Raw genomic sequence first — 25,424 nt, forward strand, 5'->3', positions numbered from 1 at the left:
GTATAATGATAAACTGCTGAGGAGGCAAGATGGAAAGCCCTTGTAAAAACAGATGCATAATTTCTCTACCAGGGAGCTTTGTGGTTATATATCTTATAGAAAGGAGGTGGTATGAAATGAGGTACATTTTCCTAACAGTTGTGTACTTCTTATAAAAGGTAGGTGGGCTTGAAGATGTGAGTGGAAAGACCACTTTGCTGTTAGTTTGGTGGCTATGACAGTGGCTCTCTGGCAGCCATCAAATACAGCTGTGGGCAAAACCCTTACGAACAATAATACGTAATGTGGCTTGGTGACTTAGCAAGGATAATGAGGGATGGAGGGTCACTTTTAAAATCATATACAAATTGGTGATATTTCTGACAGGGAGGGACACTGTAGTCATTTGCATATGGATGCAAGGATGTAGAGGCATATACCAGTCCTATTCATGTTCCATAGAACTTTCGTATACATGTCTATTCAGAAGTAAACTACACTGAATTTAATAGGACTTACTCCCAGGTATGTATGTATAGGATTGTAACCTAAGGATTATTGCTGTAATTGGTGCTTTAGTTAATTAAACTGGAGAAATTCTATCAAGAATTGAAACTGCAAGCAAATGAAGATTTATTCAGATTAGTCAAGGGGTCTGTAGTATCAATCAGTTTGAAACAGAATGGAAATGGTTTAAACCTGCCTTCCCCAATGCAATGCCCACAGGTGCTCTGGCACTGTGTGCATGTGTACACACACACACACACTTGGAGATTTGGCCATTGGAAAGCAAAGCATCAGACTCCAACACTATTTTCAGTTCCCCAGAATGTCTCTGTGCCTCATGCAGGCCTAGAGGCATTCCTAGTTAATGAAAAATGTGGGCAGCTAAAGGCCAGGGTTTTGCTTTGAAGTGTGTGTTGCTGTCCAGAGAAAAGGAAAATGGACCCCATCTCTGCTGGTAATTTTGGGCAACTGGGTAGTGACAGAGAGCATCCTGGGAGACTGAGGAGGTAGCAAAGAGTACCCTGGAGAGTAGCAGGGAGTGACTGGGGTATGGGTTTGTGAGTGTGTGTTGTGTGCATGTTTTGTCTGTGTGGGTTTTTTTGGTCGGCATGTTATGCCTGTAGGGTTTTTTTTTGGGGGGGGGCGTATTGTGAGAGAAAAGAGAGTGTCTTTTGTGTGTATGTGGGATATATGTGTTTGTTGCTAGTTTCCTTGTAGTCTGTGTATGTGCTTTCCCTGAGTGTGTGTGTGTGTGTGGGGGGGGGGGTGAGACAAGTTACTGGTATTTCAGCCACATGAGTTTGCTTTTTCAGTTTTCCTTCTCTGAAATGGGTATTTTGTTTGCTGTGTCAGGTAAAATATGTGGTTTGATGTAAGGATTCAGACCCATCTTCTGCCTTTCACTCAGTTTCCTGGGCAAGTTATTTGTCCTTTATGAGTAGGCAGGCCCTCATAGTAGCCATTTGGTGACTAGCTGTGTCCTCTATAGTAGCCATTTTGCAGTGGTGCCTGCAGTAGTTTCTCAGATTTAAAAATGTGCCTGTGGGTCCAAAAATGTTGGGAACCCTTCATTTATATTTTATTAAAATGTGTGACAAAATTGGTAAATCTTTTCCGTTATTAGTGTACTTCTGTGTTTGCTCTCTTTATTTGATATAAATAAACCATTCAATCTACAAAAACAAAAACTGAAATACAAAAACAAAACAACTGAAATATAAAAAAGCAGAATAAAATAAGAGAAGCTCAATAATAAGAATAGGTGCTAGTTAGCAATGAAAGTTTTCTATATAACCTATCTAGCTTTAAAAAGAAAAGAAAAACGGGTAGGATCTAGGGAAAAATAATACTCTCAAGGGCTGGACAGCTAAATTGCGCAGGGTCACTCTCTAGCCTTTACAGAAGGCAAATGGTGTTGTGTTCAGGTTTTGGGATTTCATTCGATAGCTTATCACCCCCACTTTGCTAAAGGGAAGCTGACCCATATTGAAGCCATGAAACATCAAAACAGCTGTCTCTATTAAATCCATGTAGCCTGAGCTGCATGAAGTTGACTTTGAGAGCCATGTTGACCAAAGTTCAGATTTTTAAAAAATCACCTGGGCTCCACATGGACCTCTAGTGTAACAAATGCAGAAAGCCATTACCAAAGCAATTCATGCTAACCGCTGTCTGATGGTGAACTCTGGGCATTTGGGGAGTAAGTAAAGTGGATAGAACAAATCCTACAAAGTGAAAACCGCGGCTGGAGAGTCTCAGTAGTAGCATTTAATATCTAAGCTCATACTTTCTTGCCAGCCGACCTAGTGCTTCAGTAAATCAAAGTGTGTCAGGTAGCTCTTCTAAAGAACTTGATTATTTAGCACTGGCTGTATTTTATAGTGGGGTTTCCCCCTTAGTCTCAATATTTCCTTTCTCCTGGTACTTTAACACACATGGCCACATTCATCTTGGATGGAAGGGCCAAGCATTAATTTGTCCCCATTTTGATAGAAATGGTATAAAAGCTTTCTTCAATGTTCCAGTGCTAACTACCTGATTCAGCCATCAGTTACTTCTAATATAATAATAAGATATTGACTTTTCTTGAGGGGAATATCGAGATTTACTGACTTGAAGACTGATATATTTCCTGAGGGGATATTGGAGTCAATATTTTCCTCAAGGGACAATAAGTCTTGATAGTCACCAGTATATTGAGTCATTGTGTGATTTTCAGAAGTGCCGAGCACCAACAGTTTCAGCAGATGTGAGCTGAAGTGTCAGATACTTCGGATCCTGGGAAGGTAGATTTGGCTAAAACAACTTGGAATCAATAGAGAAACAAGTCCGAGGATCCCAGCCTCATTACTCAAGTTCAGCCAGAAATTACTGTTAACCAGTCTGATACGCAGCAAAGACTTGTTGTATAGTCTTAATGTGAATTATATGAGTGCATGCACATATGTATTTAAATGACCACCATAGGACAAAGTGGCAAAGGCCTATACAAATCCCACAACTTACATATGGCAAATAGGGGTGTGTGTGTATACATATATATGGGTGTGCTCACATGTTCATTGACATAGAAACAAAGGGTGAAATCAAATGTAAGTCCTACTTAGAGGAGACCCATTGAAATGAATGGAACTTAAGTTAGTCATGACTAACTTAAGTATCATTCATTTCAATGGGTCTTTTCTAAGAAGGACTTATTTTGGATTTTACCCAAAGATGTGAATCTCTAGAATTAGCCTACATGTCTGTTAAAAGAAGGTCTGCTACTTTAGCCATTAAAACTTAGTTCCATTTTGAACCCCAGCTTCATTCTTAAGAGTACATAAGTGGCTGGCTCCTAAAGGCTGCAGCTAATTCTGATCCTCCCCAATGAACTCTAATTCCTCTTAAGCACCTTCTTCTATGAGCATGACATCTCCAGGCAGGAAACTGTCAAAACTCAAGTCATGAAGTTGCATAGGTTCCTCCTTAGAGCATACCTATCTAGTCCTTCAAATTTCAGATTTCCTTGCAATGCCCATATTCATTGCATGATGACTTATCACAGAGATGGGCAAAAGGTAGATCAGGATCTAGTTGTAGATGCTTGGATGATCTGAAGTAGATCAACAAGCATTTTTGTGCCTGATTTGTAATGTAGCCAACAAAAAATGACTCCCTCCCCCTTATTTATATTGCTGAAATGAAGAGAGCTGGGCAGCAGGAGTGGATTTGTACGTGGAAGAGTTATGAGGTCAGTTCAGTTTTAGTTCTCAAAACAATTTCTTGGGCTCAGAATTCTTTAAGGCTAAGTGTGTCATCTGCACCTGGCTCTGAGCAAATGACACACATTTGCTCTAGTAAAAAGAAAAGAAAAGAAAAAGTAGATCCCACAAGCCTGTCCTTCTCGGATTTAGGAAATCAAGCTTTGTATGCAAGTGAAACTGTGTATATGATGACTCCATTGCACACATTTTTATTCAAGAAAAGAGCTCTTTCTGTGCCTTTCTGCAGCTCCCCTGGTCAGATTGTTCTATTTTGTCCAGAATGTTGTAGACAAGAAACTGATCAAGGGCTACACTTAGCTGTACTGTGAATAAACCAGTTTGAATCAGTTTGCAACAGGGGTACGTTGCATCTAACAACTGTAGCTTTCAAAGTGTACTCCTAAACATTGTAAATATCTTTGAACGTTGACCTGCTACTTGTGTTCCCTACTGCAAAGGTTTTAATCGGGATTCCTCCATTTGGAAAGAGGGTGTGATCTTACCTTGTACCCTTTATATTTTGGTTTTACATTTAGATTTTGTTGTGCACAAGCTGCCATGTTGAATCATGTAGTAGTAGGAGGAGGAGGAGGAATTATAATTCTGATAATTTGTTCTCTGAGTGACACAAAAGGAAAGGTAGCCTCGTTGACCCATAAGAAAAAAATCCAAAATCCATATTAGGGTAATACCTTTATGAGCTCCCAAAGCGTGAGTAAGCTTTCAAGTTCTCCAGAACTCCTTATCAGGCTAAATGATAAACAAAGCTGGCCAGGGGAGTCGTGGGGAGCTGGGTGATGTTGAAATCATGGAGTCTGCATTTAGTCTGCAGCCTCCCCCAACCTGGTGCCCTACTCCCATCAGGCCTAGCCAACATGACTAATGGTCAAGATTTCTGGGAGTTACAGTTTAAACATCCAGAGGACACCAGGTTGGGGAAGGCTGAGCTACAGTCTTAAGGTGGAATGTGGGCAGACGTAGCAGATGATTAGATTAGGCTCCTCTAGGTGCTGTACAGGTATCCGGTTACACTTAGGACTGCCCCTAGGACAGGTGGGATAAAGAAACGTACAATGCTGGTTTTTATATTTTCAAAAATGGGGGTTCAACCATCTGAAAAATATTTTATGGTTTTATATGTGTAAATTGCTCAGCTGGTTTCTACAAACAACATTCCTGAAACGGTTTACTCAAAGAAAATAGATAAAAAAGGGGCGGAGATCATAATGTTAAAACTTAGTAAGTGTTGAAGCTGCAGAAGAACATTCTCTGTACAGACTTCAAGGGTGTTTGTGTTAGGAATAAACAGACCAGTCTACTAATGAACTGTGTCAGTTTGGCGCATGGTAAGTCCTAAGTTTGTTCTGTCCCGTTTTCTGCTAACTGCTTTTAAAACTGCTTGAAAATTTGAATTTAAATGTTATGCATTTCCCATACAATACATACTTTTGTACACATTTCCTCCTGAAATATGCATTTCCCATGCATTCTACAAATACACACCTGAATATGCATGTTTGGATTTGTTTTTCCATAAAGTACACTGCATCACAAAAATCAGGTGAGTGCACAGTCCGAATGGTTTGCATTCCAGTCTGCATATTAGTCCTGGAAGTGCAAATTAGAAACACTTAAAAATGTGGACCAAATAGAATTCTCTAGCACCCTGTGTGTGTGGGGGGGGGGAGGTAAGAGAATATTACAGTGATGGAGAGAACAAATACTTTTGCCACTCATTTTGGGTTTACCGAATTGGAGAGAAACCCCAGGAAGGCAGGTTAGTGGGAAGCCATCTGCTCCAGTGTAGGTGAGGGTTCAGCAGGACATGAACTCTATTTTAGAAGAGATGGAGAAAGAAAAAGGTGCTTGCTTTTAGAAATTTATGTGAATGAACAGCAGACCTCGGCAGCAGCATAGATGTGAAAGTGAGGACCTGCTGAGGAAGTCCCACGGTTACATGCCTGGGAGGCAAAGGTGACAGCAGTAATAGGGAGAGGGAAATGAAGGGTGAAAGGGGACCTTAGGAAGTTCATTCAAACAAAGGTGACCAGAGAAGCAATGGAGAGAGATGGAATGAAGGACAATAATAGCGGCACAGCACTGGAGTGAACACTAATAGCAGTTATATGGGAAGAAAATGGGTGGGCGAGATATATTTATGAAAGGGCATGCAGACAAAATAACTCTCCTAGATTTATCCCATTGTTTTCAAGCTTTCAGGATGTTCCTGTCACCATTCTTTGAAGTCTACCTATTTAAAGGACTGGTGCTTCATTTGCATAACATGCCAGTGTATGAAAATGTGACAGTCCCCAGCAGTTTGTTAGCAGAACAAAACAGAAAGTTATTTATAGAACTAGAACTATGCTGAATTTTTGGGGACGTATTATGATGAAGAAACCAGGCTGTTGTGAAAAAGGCAGAACCCATGCTGGGGATCATTAGGGAAGGAATCAAAAATAAAACTGCCAATATCGTAATGCCCTTATACAAATCTATGGTGCGACCACACTTGGAATACTGTGTACAGTTCTGGTCACTGCATCTCAAAAAGGATATTGTACGGCTGGGAAAAGGGCAAAAAGGGGCAAGCAAAATGATTAAGGGGCTGGATCAACTCCCCTGTGAGGAAAGGTTATACCATTTGGGGCTGTTTAGCTTTTTCATAAAAGGCAAATGAGGGGAGGCGTGACAGAGGTTTATAAAATTATACATGGTATGCAGAAAGTGGAGAGAGAGAGACATTTTTCTCCCTCTCTCATAAGGCTAGAAGCTGGGGATATCCAGTGAAGCTGAATGGTGGGAGATTCAGGACAGATAAAAGGAAGTACTTCTTCACACCATCAGTGCCTAGTTAACCTATGGAATTGGCTACCACAAGATGTCATGATGGCCACTAACTTGGATATCCTTAAAAGGGGATTAAACAAATTAAAAAGGATAATACTATCAATGGCTACTAGTCGTGATGACTGTATTCATGCCTCACAAACAGGAGAGTGTTCTTGTGCTGTTGTCCTGCTTGTAGGTTTTCCATAGTCATCTGTTTCCCCATTATGGGATAGAATAGGGATTTGGTCAGACCTAGCAGGACTCTTCTTGTGTTCTTAAGGTCCTGGTACTTCTAGTGTGACCAAAGCACCTAGGAAGGGACTATGCAAATACCAGCAAACTTCATTCTCAGTGCCAGAGGTCACTGGGGACTGGCATTGAGTTTTACCCCACTGCAGTGTTTCCTGGGGCTATACATTTCTTCCATAGATTAATAATTGTGATTTACCTCTGTGAGGAAAAGTAAGCACTGCAGTTGGGATACTGTTGTAGTGAGGGCAACATCCTCTGACATTTGGTGACCCAGTCTGCACTAACAGGGAATTCTCCTGGAGCATAATGTGCTTCTGTATGCAGACTGCTCCTCAGAGAATCCTCTCTCTCTCTCCCTCTCTCCCTCCCTCCCTCTCTCCCTCCCTCCCTCCTTCTCTCTCTCACTCACACACTCACAGAGGAATCTTTGCAATGTGCAAATCCTCCCTGACGATGCATCCCAATAATCATAATGATAAGCATTTTACTCGTAATCCATGAAGTCAGCATGGGAAGGTGGACATGTTGGCATGCCTCCATTAATATGATAGTGGCAGAAGCTGAGAAGCAGAAAAAGTGAGTCATAATTGTAGAAGTGTCAGTGAGAAAGACATCAGTGTTTGCTGTCTCAAGTGACAGACAGCAACAGTCACCATGCACACCAATGAGCAGATTTGCTAGCGTAAAGGAGTAAATAAGGTGAAGAGAATAATAATAACAACAACAACACTAACAACAACAACAGCAGTAGTAGTAGTAACAACAACAACAACAACAACATAATCCTCAGCCACATAAAATACTAATTTGGAGAGATGACAAAATCTTGCAAGAAAACTAATTGGGAGGGGGGTGAATTGACTAGTAGCATACAGAAACAGGTTTTGTTCTTTCACATTAATATAGGTATCTCTTGAGAAAGATGCTCCTTTCAATGCAGTACTTAGTTGACCAAATCCTTCCAGAGTTTCAGTCCAATCTATTTCTCTTGTTCTCACTTTGACAACAAATAGGAATGAACTGTGACTGTGTAAAAATGTTTCCAGGCAGTCAGAAAGCACCACACTATACTAATGTAAATGTACTTCCAGCCCAAGGGATTACCATCTATTTCTTCTTGGTATTAATGATGTGCTGCATAAGTAGTGTCTGGATTTGAAATGAAATATTTTGCAAATCTAGCCATCTCATAGTGCATCTGCTTGGCAATACTGAATGAGCCATCCCAAGGACATCTAGGCTCTACAGTCCACCAATGGCTGCTGCTTTTTGCACTTCCCTCTTGTCAGATTTAGCACTGAAACACTGAACTATGAACACAGGAAACTGCAATGCAGATATGTCCCTGGAGGATCAGAATGACTGGGAACTCTGGGATCTGGCCCAGTTTATAAATCTATCACTTACTGAATTTCCATCTGGCTGCTTCGGTGTATATCATAACATGTTTCTACTGAATATTTCTCCTAGAGTTCCTTGTGTAAAAATATTAACTCTGCTGCAGACACTGGAAAAGCACGAGACACCATGAGACAGCAGCACTAAGAATGCTCATTTGACAGCCAGGGCAATACAAAAATGATATTCTGCTTAAATAATGTTGATGCCTTTTGTACACTGCTCCTTAATCTATGGGATAAAGGGCAGTGTAGAAATACTTTGAATAAAACAAAATAAAAAGAGAACCGCATTAAACATTTCCAAGAAACAATCAAGAGAAGTGGACCAAACAGAGATGATACCAAAGAAAAGTGTTCTTGGTCAGGAAGTGTGTTCATATAGTTCACAGTAATCCATGAGAGCCAAGAAAGACAGGAGTTAACACTAAAATCAGCCAGGATCAGTTAACCCTCTAGGGGTGCTTCTGAAATTCTCTTTATCTGAATTTTCCCCAGGTTTTGGAGTTTGGAATGATCTGGTTAAGTTTCCAAAGTGGAATGGCTACATTAGAAATTCTCCATTGTTCCATGTTGTATAGTCATGTTTTGTACAGAGAGCTTTGCAGGTGTACGGCACCTCCACTTTCACTTCATTCCCTCCATCCCCTCCATCAGTGCTTATTGATCAAACATTGCACACACAAAAAGTCATCTTGATATGATAGTACACATAATGTCGTCATACTTTTGGTATAGTGTTTTACCAATGTGCAGGAGCATGCACATTAGTTAAAACACCACATACAATAATATTGATGCAGTTATACGTGCAGTCTTATCATGGTTTGCCTTTTTGCTCTGTGTTGTCAATGTACACGTATGCATTTTTGATGTATAGGAGAGAAAATATGTGAAGGAACTGAAAGCTTCAGGAAACTGCACATTCCAGTCCAGAATTAATTTGATAAATTCTCCTAGTTAAAACAGAATTGAGAAGTAGTGGAATGCTGGGAAAAGCAAATGAGAAGAACAATAAAGGAACAGAATGGAGAATATCCTCTTGTTTGTACCCTTAATTCACACCAAGCTTTTAACCAGCCTTTTGAGTGCCATCAATGAAAGATCCATGTCTGACAGCTATTAAGTGGTCTTGCAGCCATGATAACAAAGTAAACATTTCTGCTTAGAAATTGATATTGTGCTGCATCTAGGGATGGACAAAAGTCCCTTACCTGTTCTCGAAGCTTGCTTCGCGGTGGGGGGGGAGGCGCTTCGGTTCTCCCCCCGACGTTCAGGCGAGGGGGGGGAGGCGCCCCGCACCGCCTCGCCCGGCCGAAATTCAGGCCAGGGGGGAGGCACCCCATCCCTCGCCGGCAAAATTCAGGCCAGGTAGGAGCGCCCCGTCTACCCGGCCGCGAAAAAAAAGGTAAAAAAACAACAACACACACCCGTGATAGGCTACGTAACGATTTACGTAGCCTATCACGGCTAGATTTCCAAAGTCAGCCGTGATAGGCTATGTAAATCGTCACGTAGCCTATCACAGGTGACTTTGAAAAAAGGAGAAAAAAAAAGCGCGTACGCAAATGGCTGCTCCCATGGGGACCGCCATTTGCGTTCCTTATTTTGGCACGTCTAGTCTACGTAAAGATTTACGTAGACCACGGTGAAAATAAGGGCAATGCAAATAGCGTGCCCTTATTTTCGCCGTAGTCTACGTAAATGTTTACGTAGACTAGATGTGCCAAAATAAGGAACGGAAATGGCGGCGCCCATGGGCACCGCCATTTGCGTACGTGCTTTTTTCCCCCTTTTTTCAAAGTCACCCGTGATAGGCTACGTGACGATTTACGTAGCCTATCACGGCTGACTTTGGAAATCTAGCTGTGATAGGCTACATAAATCGTTACTTAGCCTATCATGGGTGTGTGGTTTTTTTTTTACTTTACTTTTTCTTTTTGCAATGGCGGCGGCGGCAGCAGGTCGGGAGACCAGCCGCCGCCCCCGACGAATCGCCGCCAAACCGCCACCGGGACCCGCCGCCGAGAGGGACATTCGGCCATGGTAAGTCCCATCCCGGGGGGGGGTGGGGGGCCGGCGGAGAATTTCCCCACCAATTTCGGGGGGCCGAATGCATTGGCATTCAGCCTCCCGAACATTCGTGGAGAAATTCTCCGCCATCCCTAGCTGCATCCAGGAGCAGCGTTAGAGGTGAACCTATTTGACACTAGGATTCTTAATAGATAGATCTATTTCACTGACAGTTGTTGTTTCAGTGTTTGTTCCAATCCCAACAAAAAAGGAACTGTTTGACAGTTTAGAAGGTGGGGACTCATCCGTTTGTTTAGCCAATGGCTGGCATATTCATACGGAATTTGCTTGATTGATACTGAGGTGCAAGATAAAGGCTACTTCAATGAACCAGTATTAGTTATGGGGGTAAAATTCTGAATTCGGGGGGGAGGATTCAGAATACAAACTTCCCCAATTTACAGTGCTTCACCCCAATATGAAGTAAGCCCAGATTTTGCCAAATTTTGGCCTTGGATTATATTGCCACATTGGGGCTTTTGCACCACCACCCCTTCCAGCCGCTCCTCTTGCTCTTCTTTGCCAAAGACAGAGAAAAATACTTTGTCACCACCACCATCTGCTACAAAATCTATTCGTGAGACGGGAAGGGTTGAAATCATTGGGAGCATTTCCACATTCAGAATTTGAGTTGGAAGGAGGAAATGAGCTGTACTCTGACTTCTTTAGAAAACAGCACTGTTTGATGAGCCCCATCCTGAATCGAGACCAGGGAGTTCTATACCTGAGCAGTATGTAATACTTCAGTAATACTCGGATTCCTGCATTGAGCAGGGGGTTGGACTCGATGGTCTTACAGGCCCCTTCCAACCCTACTATTTTATGATTCTATGATTCTAACAATGATATTTATATAGTGTTTTTTGTGTGTTCAAAATGCTTCACATACATTGTCTCAGTTATCTTTACATCGACCCTGTAAGGTATGTCAGTATTATAATTGCCATACTGCAGATTTGAGGCTGTGAGAATGGTGGCTTGTCCTATGACCACCTAGTGAACTAATAGGTAATATGATATTTGATCCAGGCCCTGGATTGTGGCTCAAATTCTTAGGCTGTTCACCACACTAGTTCCCAAAATACGTTCAGCTGTATGCCTGCTCCCTTGGTGTTTTCCAAAGCCCTCTATTTTCCAAATGAGGCCCTCTATGCCACGTGCTATGAGTGCCCAGTACTCCCAGGGCCTCCTCTCCCACACTGCCCAAGCAGCAGAATTGCACTGTCCCTACCACCTCAGCAGCAGAATTGGCACTGCTGGGAAAACAGGGTGCATGACAACAGCCATCCCCACGCACCCTATTTCCCAGAAGAATCAGGTTCCCACCAGCCCCCCAAACAACAAGGTGCACAAGAAGAGTCATCCCCACAGGATTGATCTCTAGGCGGAGGAGAGGTTAAAGTTTAGGAATGTACAAGAATGTCATTCCTGTTTGCAAATCTTGGGAATATATCCTGTTCACAGCCTGAATGTGAACACAATCAGAAAAACAATTCTGGGGCGGGAGAGGGGGTTGCAATTTCCCCAACTTGCATTGGTGTTCAAAAGTATTTTCCCACAAAATCTGCATTTTCATGCTTTCGCCTATGGGGGAAATGCACATTTTCAACTGGGAATAATTTACCCTTTTTAAGATGTGCATTTTTCCTGATTGGGAAAAAGACTCTTGTGTTCCAGAATGCAAACAAGGCAAACAAAGGTTTGAGGAGAAATTCAGCGAGCTAGAACATCGCATATTAACCCATGCCTACTAAAATCACGCCCTGGATCGGAGCGTGCGTGTGTGTGTTCGTGTCCCTGCCCCATCTGTCCTCCCAATGGCACATACGGCCTTTGGGGCTGTACAAGTTGCCCCCCCTCGCCCTAATCCAAAGAGGTGGAAATCTTTGACACCGTGGAAGAGAATGAAGGTACCATCTGAACAGCCAAAGAAAGCTGCTTCTAACTCCATATGAAAATTAGGGCAGAACTGAATATTTTCTTGGCAAGCATGGGTACCCAAACCCATATTTGTCACAATAATACAGAGATCAGGGGTCGGGGCAGACTTTCATGGGGGAATCAGCAAGTGGATTGCAGGGGTGAGTAACCCTGTGTTTCCTTCACAATCTGTAGTTAAACCAAAATGACTGCGAGTAAGGGAAAGCCACACTTTCATGACCTGAAATAAATTATACACCATAGCAGTGATTGTAATGCAGCAGTTGCTTCCTTAGCATTTCTTCTCCTTCATTTCAGTTCTGTTAGTGTGACACGTAGATCTCTCATTATTAGTGAATTCCTTGCTCTCTTCCCCCAGTTTTATTTTCGATGTGTCATTTTATTTTAAATTTCACATCATTCTTTCCATCTTAATCCCATTTCCCTGCATGTACTGTAGAAATACCAAGTCCAAAAGCAGGGTCATTTTTAAAAGTGCAGTCCCATTTTATGCACTCACGCTCTAAGAAATATCTCTAAGTAGTTTACAAAATCAAAAATTAAAGATCATCATACTAAATACAAAAGCTCATCAGTTAAAATGTTTAAAATATTTAACTCCAAAACGAAAAGCACAACAAATACTAAACAGACTAATTGGAAAGCACAATCATTCAAGGAAGGCTTGGGTAAAGAGATGAGTCTTTAACAGGTACCTAAAACATGCCACAGTTGTCACCTCCTGAATATCAGATGGATATCAGAGAGCATTCTGTAAGGTGGGCAACTCCACAGAGAAGTCCTGCTTCTAGGTCACCACCAGAAGGCAATGTGCAGATCACAGTACAACCAGCAAGGCCTCCTCTGAGGATCTTAGCAATTGCACAGGTCTATGTCAGGGAAGGCAGATCTGCCAGGTAACCTGGTCTCAGGTTATTCAGGACTTTATATGCCAACAGCAAGACCTTGAACCATGGCTCAGTAGCTAATGGGCAGCGAGTGCAGTTGGCTACCAACATCTGACATACATTTCAGTATATCCCTATCTGCGACATCACATTCTGCTATACAGTCTGCTTGGGATCAGCAAGGGTTCGGAGTAACTTGTGGTAGAGCAGTTGAGTGGAATCATTGTACTGGCATTCCATTAAAGAAAGGCAAACAAAAACATGACCATGGTCTGGAGCAATACATGCAATCTCCTGTCTTTCAAAGGGGGGAAGAGTTGTTGCATTGTAATAATGACCATCAAGAGACAATGCTAACTTCCTCAGCATTACCCAGATGGCATTGTCCCAATTCCAATGTTGAAGCAGGGAGGATTGCACCAGGTTTTGTCCCTCACATAGATATCCCCAGAACGCTAGCCTGCAATGTGCTGCAAGCCAAGTCATGTGGATTCAGCTTCCAGGGGGCAGCAGTGCAGGAATCCCCTGTCATTGCAATGACATTATCACAGAACAATGGCGCTGGAAAGAATTAGGATTGGAACTCTTATGTCTAACATGCTGTCCTCTTTTAGGAACCCCCTACTTGTTCTGAGTTGGTACATGCAGCAAAATGAGGTAGCTGTGTAATCCGAGACTCGGAAGTAAGTCCCGTTGATTTCAATGGGGCTTATTCCCAAGTAAATGTGTACAGTACGTGGCAACGTGAGTCTTGAGATGGTGGAATGGATGGTATCATTTCAGAATGCAGGTGGGGGACCACATTTATGAATGCTTTCCTAGAGAAAAATCTCCCTGCAAATAGAAAACGAACACAGCAGGTAGCAGGCTAGGATAGAACCTTTCTTCTAGGAGTAGGAAGAATGTTTGCTCATTGGTTCGATTTCTGTAGGGAGTATCAGCGTCATCCCCCACCTGCCATCTGATGTCGTACAGTCTATTCTGCCTCCTCAGCATTCTACCACCTTTTTCTGATGCATGTGTTGCCTAGGCCTTTGGGACTAATCCACACAATCCAGATCATAGTGAGATGGTAGACCACATGAGAAAAGGTCAGGAGCGACACAGTGAGCTAACTCAGAAACTGAGCTACGCCCTCAGCCATCAGTAAAGGGGTAGGCTCATAATTTTAAAGTATCTGCAGGTATTTGCCCAGTATTTTCTTTTGAATTGCAGATGCCACCAATACTTTGTCTTGCAGTGCAATCCAGTGCATGTTTACTCAGAAGTAAGCCCCACTGAGCTTAGTAGGGCATACTCCCAAATATGTATGTATAGAATTTCAGCCTTAAATTATAATTTTTTGCACTGCATTACGTCTTTTAAACTGAGCAAAACTCTAATCTCTTTTGAAATCGTTCCTGGACAATACTGTTTGAACATTACACTGCAATTTTAAATAAGGTTTTGAGGCAAACTGAATGTGATCTGACCATTTCTGCTGGGTTCTTTGCATTTTATATGCAGCCATTAGAGTTCAAGTGGAAGCACAACTGTTTGCCCTAGAGACTTATAAAAAAATAGGGGACTCTTAGGCAAAATAAAGTACGATTTTACATGTCTATTGGGAATACAAATAATTTTCATAAGCCATGAAGTTTCATTTCTTCACTACACGTTAAGCATTAAAGTTACATGGAATGTAAAAAAAAAATGGTTTTCTTTGTCAGTTGGTGTCATTTTTTAAAAAAAACAGAGAGATACGATGTACTGTATAATTGTTGGAGGAATTATCTGAAAGATGTTGCATGAGCTATCAGAGGAAATGGAATTGTAATGGAATTCTTGTTTAGGTTGCTGGAAATAACGGTTACTTTTATTCTAAGAAGCTGCACACATATTACATTTTCTGCACACCTTTTGGCAAGCCCATAATGCATCAATTAATTTAAACATTGCAATATTCTCTGAATTGTGCATAAAATCCAGCATGTTTCTCAGTAATATGGGTGTGCAATTATGATTTTTTAAAATGATTTTTTTGCCAAAGCATTTCTGTGGAGAATATTCACTTTGGTGGTTTATTATGTATAATTTTGTATGTTTTCTCTGGAAGGTGTATGAGGCAGTCCCATGTTACAGCGAATGCAATCGGTATTCATGGAGAGTAGAGCCGTGGTCTCCATGTGACATCAACAGCGAGCAAAACTCTCTCCATTGCGGGGAAGGAATACAAACTAGGAAAATCAGGTGAGTAGAAATGACAGTAGCAGGTTTTCAGACAGGCATGTTAAGGAAGTGGAACAGCTGCCCAGGAACTTTAAGGGGCTTAATTGTCCCTCATCAGCCTTTGTAATACTGGAAGGTATTGGTGTGAGTAGGACACCTGTGCCTTGCAATCTTCCCACAATCATCTCTAGATACGTTAAAGCTATTCAGGCATTCTACATCTGGGGCTAATAAACGGATGAGGACAGAGAGCGCACTAGCCCCCCCCCCCCATTGCATCCGTCACCTTCTACACATGGAGGCTGACTTTATGAAGAGGAGTGCTTCTGCATCTCTGGAGGCTCGCCAGGCAATCCAGAATGCTGGGAAGTCAAGTCAGCATTCAAGATCGCACAGAGAGTCTCCATGCATACAGGAGGCTCTCTTCATAAAGTCGGCCTCCACATGTAGAAGGCGACAAATGTGACAACAGAGGGGGTGGAACTCCCTCTCCTCATGCATTTATTAGCCCCCAATGTAAAATGTCTATATGGCTCTGTATAAGCACGCAAAGAGGCATACGATACCTGGAAGTAGCCTTTCTGACCCACACTTTGTGAGAGACACGTAGGGTAAGAATTCTGTTTCAAAGGATGTAATTTTATTTATTTATTTATTTATTGCATTTATACCCCACCTTTTTTCCCTCTTTCAAGGAACCCAAGGCGGCTTACATTATCCTCCTCCTCTCCATTTCATCCTCACAACAACAACCCTGTGAGGTGGGTTGGGCTGAGAGTCTGTGACTGGCCCAAAGTCACCCAGTGAGCTTCCATGGCCGAGTGGGGACTAGAACCCGGATCTCCTGGCTCCCAGTCCAGCACTCTTGCCACTACGCCACGCTGGCTCTCAGCGTAAACGCTGGCTCTCAGTGTAAACACATCTCTGATTAAGCTAGCAGGATTTAATGCTTATTTATTTATTTATTTATTTATTTCTAAAATTGATTAATCACCATATAGCTAATGGAGGACTTAGAACACAAATAAAATCCATATATGTCAAATCGAAACAACATACTAAAACAATCTATTTAAAACACTCAATTAAAACAGCAGTTAAAAGCAGCAGAGGCTAAAGCAGCACCACAAGAAAATCTAAAAATACCACAGAGATAAAACTACTTAAAAACACAACATAGCAGCAAAAATACAGGAGAATTGAAAGGCCTGAGAGAATAAAAAAGGTCTTTGATGGCAAAAAGATAACAAAATAGGTGCCATGCAGGCTTCTCTGAGGAGGGAATTCCATAACTGGGGGGCTACTACTGAAAAGACCTGCTTCCAACTAGCCGTCTGCCATACCTCAGCATGGGAGTACCCTCAGAGCAGGGCCTTCAGTTACAGTCTCAGGGCTTGGGTAGGAATATATGGGAAGACATGCTCCTTCAGATACTGTGGCCCCAAACCACAGCATTCTTTATTCTTTAACTGCAGCACTTTGAATTGGGCCCAGAAGCAAACTGGGTGCCATTGAAGATGATACAATACTGGCATAATATGATCATAACACCCAGTTTCAGTCAGTACCATAGCTGTGATATTTTATACAAACTGAAATTTCTGGACTGTCTCCAAGGGCAGCCCCATCTTCACCACATTGCGGTAATCTAAACAATAGGTTATTAGGGCACAGATTGCTGAAGCCAGGCTATCTCTATCCAAGTACGGTCATAGCTGGTGTACTAATCCAAGCTGGAAAAAGGCACTCCATGCCACAGAGGATACTTGTGCTTTTAATAACAAAGAAGGATCTAGGAGCATCCCCAACTAATGAATTTGATCCTTCAGGGGGAGTGCAGCCCTTTCTAGAACAGTTTGAACTCCGTCACCCAGACAGATAAACCACCCATTAACAGTACCTCCATCTTGTCTAGATTGAATTTCAGTTTACTGCCCCTCATCCAGTCCATAACCACAGCCAGGCACTGATTAAGCATTTCCACTGCCTGGATCAGATGAAAAAGAGAAAGAGAGCTGTATGTCATCAGCATACTGATGGCACTGCACTCTAAATTTCCAAATGACCTCACTCATCAGTTTCATGTAGATGTTAAATAGCATGGAGAACAAGATGGAATCCTGTGGGACCCCAAAGCATAAATGTCATGAGGTCAAGCAGATATCCATCAGCACCATCTTCTGAAACAGCTGCCTAAGTATGAATGTAACCACTGCAAAGCTGTACACCCACATCACATCCAACTCAGACAGCCTCTCCAGAAGAATACCATGGCCGATGGTACTGAAATCCACTGAAAGGTCCAAGAGAATCGACAGGATCACAGTTCCCCTGTCTCTCCCCCACATCCCAAATCCCAAAGCAATTTGAGTGTCAAAACGAGACCTAAACTCAATTGAAATGGATATAGAGAATCCATTTCATCCAAGAGTGTCTGGGTCTGCTCATCTCCCATGTGCTCAAGCACCTTGCCCAAGAAGGGAATATTAGCCACCAGCTATAATTATTCAGACATTCAAAGTCCAATGATATTTTCTTCAGAAGTGGTCTCACTATCACCTCCTTTAAGGAGACTGGGACATTCAAGAAGATGGGGATCCCCTCTCATAAGGAAAAAATTATAACATCCTGGACCCAGCTGGTTATTCTCTCCCTATTAGTTGTAATAAGCCACAAGAGACAAGAAAATAGGTGGTTAGTTGAACTTTACCCATCACCTTGTCTGCCTTCTCAGGCATTATGTCACATTTGTTGTCTTTCAGTTTTTTTGGATCAATATAAATGACACGTGGCATGAAACAAATATTCAGAGATCATCACATGATAAAGCAACTATAAAACAGGCTATGTAATGAATGGTTAAAATAGAATATATCCCTGCTGCAGGATTACTAAAAAAAAATAGTGCTAGTAACAAAACAAATAAAACATGACCATTCATAATATACAAACTGTCGCAGAACATATAACATATTGGTTTACTTGGAACCTTCTATAGCTTGATCTTTTCCATTTTGCTCATCATGGAATGTGCAACTAATTGTATAATTTCCTCCTGCAGATGTGTAAACACCACTGAAGATGGTGATGGTGAGACTATAGCCAACACCCTATGTAATCAGTCTGAAATCCCTCTTGAAACACAGAAGTGCATCCTCTACTGTCCCAGTGAGTGTGTGGTGTCTGAGTGGGGTCGCTGGAGCCAGTGCCCAGAGGTAAACTAGTTCTGTGACATTTCAAATCCTTGCTATTTTTTAAAATAACGAGTTCACCAGTGTAAAGCTTAGAAATACACATCAGCTATCAAGAGTTTTGGCTAAGAAATACCTTTTCCTATTCCAAGGGGAACCCTGCTACGGCGTTGCTAAGTGAATGAAGGCAAGGAGGTTTTCAAGGGAAAATCATCCATTCCTTCTCTTTTCTCATAATTATCTTTGTTTTGTTTTCATTTTTTTATGCGTTGAATGTCCATCAGGTGTCAGCAGATATTCATGCTGCATGTGCAGATGCCAGGATGTGGGGCTACTCAGCATGTGCTATGTTGGAGGTGTGACTACTCAGTGTGAAGCAGTTTAAATTACTTCTCATGGTAGCTGTCCACCCAGCAATCCCCTTGCTAGCTTTTAAGAGAAAGAATGGGCTGCTAAGTATGTATAAGGACTTTTTCATCGATATTCTGGGTCAGGACAATAACATATGTCTGTCGAATGGGAAACTTCTAGAATGGAGAAGATCCACTGTTACCTTTGCTGCTATCATTCTGAACTTTGGTCCAGATAACCTTTCTAGTGATAAATGCTGAATATAATATCCAGCATGTTGTGTGACTTTATTGTGTTTTATTAATTGTGCCTTCCTTTGGGATTATTTTATAATTAAGAGTGAGTAATACATCTCATAAATACATTAAATAATATCATGTATTGAAGGTGGGGAGGTATCAGACAGATGATGCCAGAATCTGATAGTGTGCAGAAAGGTGTATTTGTCTACATGAGGACCATAAAAAGACTAAGGCATTTTGATAAGAATTATCTTCAGGAGCAATGGACCTTTTTATCCAAAAGAGAAGCTTTCTAAATAAGAACAGGGCTGATCTGGGGGTTTCTTTCTCACAGGATACTGTGGTTTTTGACCAATTTTCTCTAGAATGCTCTCTTTCTCTCTCTCTCTCACTGCAGGAGTTGCAAAAAAAAAAAAAAAGCCCAGTGAGATAAAGATCACCTTCATGATCCTCATTTACACAAATAAATCTTTCTGCACAGTACCAATTTGAAGCTTGCCTCTTTTGTCATGGATATGATATCATGTGAGCCAAATGAGGAAAACCTTGTTGATATAAACATATTTCAGTAAAGGCAAAAATAGCCAAGCGTACATCTGGAAAAGATCTGTTAGAGATGGAAATGTTTCAACTTTGTCAGCAATTAAATAGTAGAGTTTGTTAAGGCTGAGAGGTTTTGAGAGCTGCCAAGTGATGCTATATGTACAAAATGATAATCAGACTGCGGCTTTTGTTTCTTCTTTATTAACAGGTAGGGACATAAAATAAAGGATTTTAGTATAAAAAAGGCCTGGGACTCCAACTGGGCCAAGTGTCACTACTGCCAAATATGCCTTCCAATAGAGGTTTTATCTTGGTTTTATTAGACACACAGAGAGAGAGAGTGGGGGACGAGGAGGAGGAGGAGGGAGGGAGGGAGGGAGCAGTAGGCTATGTTCTGAGAAGAACTAAAGATTGTCTTAGGATAACACAGTGGGGGGAACCTCAGACCAGGGGGCAAAATTTGGCCATCCTATGGTCCCAACCTGGCCCTCTAGGGTTCCCCAGAAGGCCACCCTGCTTCCCCTGACCCTACCCACTTTCCCCAACCACCAATCATTTGGTGGCTTCCCAGCTTTTCCACCTTTTCCCCCATTTTAAAAGGTTGAAATGCCTCTCCTAATACTTAGTTACTGGCCATATGAGCCTTAAGCTACAACGTACTGGCATTTTTTGTATTTTTGATCCAGCCGCCTTTGCCTTCAGCACTAACAGTCAGTGGAACACAACCCCAAGAGATTTTGAATTTCTGGTTGAAAGAGTGTCCCCATGCCTGTTGTAACAGGAATACCTTTGGAGATGTAATATTGTAACCTACCTAAGTTTTTAGAATAGAGAAGGAAAAGAAAATCTAAATGAATGTAGGTGAGGTTTACATAAAATACCCATCCATGCTCAGGAACCTTTGGTCAGTTCACACTCATACATGTAAATCATCAATGAATGCCACAATTAATCATGACTTGCATATGCCATCATGGATCAAGCATCACAAAGTTTTCATATCATCAGAAACATCACTTTTCAGGGAAAGCAGTTCAAGTGTTCATCTGCAAGATACTGAGTTACTCGATAACGACATATTCAAATGATATCCATGATTGTGCAAATGAGGATCCTAGTATTCGGAGACTTTTTGAAGGTTGATTTGCATGTCTCTTTTCCTGGACATACACTTTTTTACAGATAGCAAAGGTCCATATTTGTATACCACAAATAACGTAATACATGAACCAGCCAAAAAAAAGTAATTTGGACTCCCGTAGATTTCAGTGGGAGAGAAGAGCACACGCTTCAGTCTCTTCTCTTTAAATCAACTGGTTAATTTTGGCTGGTTCATGCCTGTATGTGCCAAAGAGTAACCCCATGGATCAGTGTACCTGGGAATTAACTTTAATACTAGAGCATTAAAGGTTGGTATACCACAGGTTGGTATTCCATCTTCTGCACCATGGGCCATTCCAATTTAAGAGCCAACCTAGACAATGCATTAAATGTGCGTATGCATTGAATTTGCCTGATTTTTGTTATTCAGTATATTCAAATAAGGGGGATGATCATGGTTGGGACCACACTGCATGGGGTGTTAACCCTCCCCCCCCTCATTCCACAGTCCCAGGGAACCCTCCACACCAAAATGTTGCTAGCCTCAGTGAAATGTCCATCCTAGGACTACTAGCAGCTTCAGGGACATTGTTTTTTAAATCAGCAACACCGGGAGAAGGGATTAAATTAAATTAAATTAAATGCCCCTTCCCAACTTAGCCAGTTCTGATCCTGATTGCCCCCACCCCCCACCCCAGCTGTGGTTGCTATTTAAATAACAAAAATAAGTTGCATGCACACACTGGGGTGCAATCCTATGCATGTTTAGGCAGAAAAAAGTCCCACAACTCCCAGCATTCCCCAGCCAGTCATGGACTTTCTTCTGTCTAAACATGCATAGGATTGTGTCCTTAATGTATCATTTTGTGAACACTGCCCATGTTACTATTGTTATTATTTATATGATTTATAATCCGGTTGAAGATTCAGTTTTCTTCTTTCTACCAAAGGACCAATTTGGGAATACGTCCATCAAGACTGAATGTATGTCTTGTCTGATTCAAGAAACATTTAGCAAATTAAATTGAAGCACATTTTTTCAGAGATTTGCTATTAATTCCAGTTACAACAGTGTGTTCACACATCAGCACTTGATTTGCTTATTCTGCATAGGCAACTGAAAGGATACCACCTCCTGTTAAATATTCAGTGTTGAAGCAACATGGCAATACCTATAATGTCTTGACTGTATTCATCCGACTTGGAAATGTAATTAATTGACTTCAGTCAAATTCATCAAAGCATCCTTAAACTGAGTTAATATGCAAATTATGCTACGAGTCCCTGAAATAATTATCTCAGATTTATTGTATCAGCTGTCAGCTTTCTTGCTTACAACAGTTGATAACCCCCAATACTGCATCTGACTGGCCTCCTTGTCTCCATCAACTGTTAACATTTACAGTGGCTAATTCAGGTAGGGGTTTGAAAACAGTTCATTTAATTATGTAAATGCATTGGATGAGAAACGGAATGAAAGAAGAAATGCTACTGTCCTTGTGGATCAGCAGCAACTTCATAGACTTGAATATCAAGTAAGTTTGTATTCCCATCAATAAGATGTGCACTACTGAAGTACAGATGGATGGTCCTGAAAATAGAAGCAAGGTGCAGGGTTAGTCATAAGAGGGTTTTACTGCATCATCTGGAGATGTGAGGCCATCATTCTGAAACTGCACAAGTTGTGACCCAACGTAATTTTCCGGGCAACAAGATATAATAACTAGACTCATTATCTTATACACTGATTTTATGGGACAGCTTGAATGGCAGTGGCACCAGAACTGACAGACATGACACTTCCTGGGCCGGACATGACACTTAAGCTGAAGTATTATTATGTGCTTGAAAACATATCCCAGGACACCTCTATTCCTCCCTCACTTTCAGTTATGGTATTCGCAGCTTATGGTCTCTGTGGCTCCTTTGAGCCCCAAAAGCCTACTGTTCTGGCCTTCTCCCTTTCCCTGGAAAGTAGGGATAGTGGCCCAATAGCTTTAGCCATGGGTGGCAGGTGGGGTGGGGTGGAGGTGGGGTGCTGCATTGGGATCAGGATCTAGTATTGACACAAAAGGAAAGGTTGCTCTAGTGCATTGTTAGGATCCTTTCAGCAGTTCTTATGAGGTATTGCCTCAGAAAAGCAGCCCATGGTGTTAGGCGGTTACTGAATAACTATATACACTTTTGGAAATCATAGAGGCAAAAGGAATTTTGCAAGAGATTAGCCCACAAGTAGGTACTTCTCCAACACATAGACAGCTGCATATGTATGTATTTAAATGTAATCCTAATGCTTGACTGTGTAATGCTTGGTAAACAAAATGGACAGTATCAAAGGCATCCTGGGGCTTCAATGCACCCAAATGTTCCACCTAGTGCTGTGCCAAAAATGTCTCCCACATTTTTTCTACCATTCTCATTAAATTTGTTAGAAAAGAAGTTGCTTTCAAAAAGAAATTCAAAGGAGGAGAAATTTCAGAAAAATTGTCATTGGTTGGGTTTGGGGTTCTTCTTAGTGCTTGCCTTAGTTATGAGGTGGCTGAGGAGAGTGCATGAGTGCCCTGTCTGGCAGCCTGTAGAGTCCTCAGATTCCCGCACTTCAGTTAAAGCCATCATGAGGAAGACATCATGAGGCAACTCCTCCCATGGGGCTTTTTCAGAAAGTGCAGGTGGCCTGGGAGGCTGCAGAGCAATGGAAAGATGTGTAATAGAGAGAGAAAATACACACAGCATCCTTGGCCACCTCGCAGTGATTAGGTAAGCTCAGAAATACCACCAAAAGAAACTCAAAATTCTGCCTCAAAAAAGTAGAAGACTCAACACAGTTGATGTGATTGCTACCTACAGAAGCAGTGCAATAACCCAAAAACCCTTAGGAAAAAAGAAAGAACCTGTGCTACAACTGCTGCCAATAGTGAGCCCTATCTGTGAGAAACTGTTGGAGAATTTCTCCTCCCCTAGGAGAAATTCAGTGAAATTGTCCCCCAAATTTCTCTGCCCACAAATAGGCTGGAGAATTTTGAGAGGCCATTTGTGCACAGTTCTAGTTCCACACAATCACTGTGGAGTATTCCTTGTCATTGAAAATAATGGCGAGATCTCCACTCATGCAGAGTTCTGTGTGCGCATAGAATCATTGAATAGTAGGGTTGGAAGGGGCCTACAAGACCATCGAGTCCAACCCTCTGCTCAGTGCAGGAATCCAAGTCAGAGCATCCCTGTCAGATGGCTGTCCAGCCTCGTCTTGAAGGCCTCCAGTGTGGGAGAGCCCACCGCCTTCCTAGGTCATTGGTTCCATTGTCGTATTGCTCTAACAGTCAGGAAGTTTTCCTGATGTTCAGCTGGAATCTGGCTTCCTGTAACTTGAGCCCATTATTCCATGTCCTGCATTAGAGCCCCCAAGTGCACACCAGAAATTGTGGGTTTGGGCAATTAAATAGAAACACGTCCCATTCATTTCAGTGAAACTTACTTCCATGTAAGTGGCTCAAAGTGCAATCTTATATATGTCTACTCAGGACGAAGCCCCGTTGCATTCAGTGGGGCTCAGGTAAGTGAGTATGGGATTACAATGTCAGGATCATAGTTGAAGTATAATAAAGTATAAGTGTTCTAATTATGATCGCAACAGTGTTAATATTGGTTGATCTTTCACTGACACATAATAAAGAAATTGTTATATGATATATATTAAGATTGAGAACCCTTGATAGGATGATTGGAAGTAAATTTTTTCCAACTCCCTGTCCTTGGGGTGAGTTTTGTTCTTTGCCAGTGATTAACAGCTTGGGGTGGGGGTGGGAGGAGTTCAGAAAACCATTATGGATTAATTGTGTGGAGCTACATTTTTTTTTAAATCACTGCTTATCTTGTAAATAGCTTATTAAATTGTTACAGAGTATTCACATCTGCATGCAGATTGTTATGAATGGTTCATTACTCAGTTAAAACTGGTCAAATCCCTTCTCTACAGAGGCATTTTCTGCATTGCAAGCCTCAAGTTGCACATTTCATTATGAATAGCTTGTTAAACATCATGTTCCTAATGCCATATGCAAGCATTTCAATACATTACAGGGCTGGTAAGCATGTTACAACCTTTGTAGCCTACAGTTATGAAGCCCATATAAAGAACTAGTTGGAGAACTCCCATAGAACACTCACAGTTGGGATAAAACCATTAAACAATCAGAGCCAAACTACATGTTAAGCTAATCACCTCGGGCAATCTTTTTATTTACTCTAGTGTAAGTGTGCATGGCCTTGATTTGGATCAAGACTACCATTCTCTGGGAGAGAAGGATTAAACCTTTCTCCCCACTGTGACTTGCTTCCTGAAATCCCTCTGTCCTCACAGGGGAATTAATCAGAGAGAAAAAGCCTCCATTGGCATGATCGAGTACATAATTCACATAATCCCAGTTGTTTGTTCTTTGTTTTGGGAATCAGTTCAGGTATTGCTGTCATTGGCTCCTTAAGCTGAAGGTATGTACAGAACAGAATATACCCCACAATCTGCTGTGCAGAGGATTGTGAATTAGGTTATAATGCAAACAATCGGAGACCTGGCCAAAGCAGAAACAGCATCAAGCTGCAGACAGCAGCAGCTGCTGAGGCTGGAGAAGGGAGAGGAAGAATGAGATTTTGATTGCTTTTCCTTCCCCCACCCTGGCCA

General features: G+C 41.7%; 1 protein-coding gene across 1 annotated transcript in view; it reads left to right on the forward strand.

The window, feature by feature from the left end:
• THSD7B (thrombospondin type 1 domain containing 7B) overlaps positions 1 to 25,424 on the forward strand; it is a 645,752-nt gene that overhangs the window by 568,131 nt on the left and 52,197 nt on the right. Inside the window, exons 16-17 of the mRNA XM_084829626.1 lie at positions 15,209 to 15,342; positions 18,383 to 18,536. Of these exons, the coding sequence (XP_084685752.1) occupies positions 15,209 to 15,342; positions 18,383 to 18,536 (288 nt within the window). The remainder of the gene's footprint in view (positions 1 to 15,208; positions 15,343 to 18,382; positions 18,537 to 25,424) is intronic.

The sequence above is a fragment of the Heloderma suspectum genome, chromosome 1 (assembly GCF_057233095.1).
Source record: "Heloderma suspectum isolate Gila_16-S chromosome 1, 16-S_ref, whole genome shotgun sequence".
NCBI classification, from domain to species: domain Eukaryota; kingdom Metazoa; phylum Chordata; class Lepidosauria; order Squamata; family Helodermatidae; genus Heloderma; species Heloderma suspectum.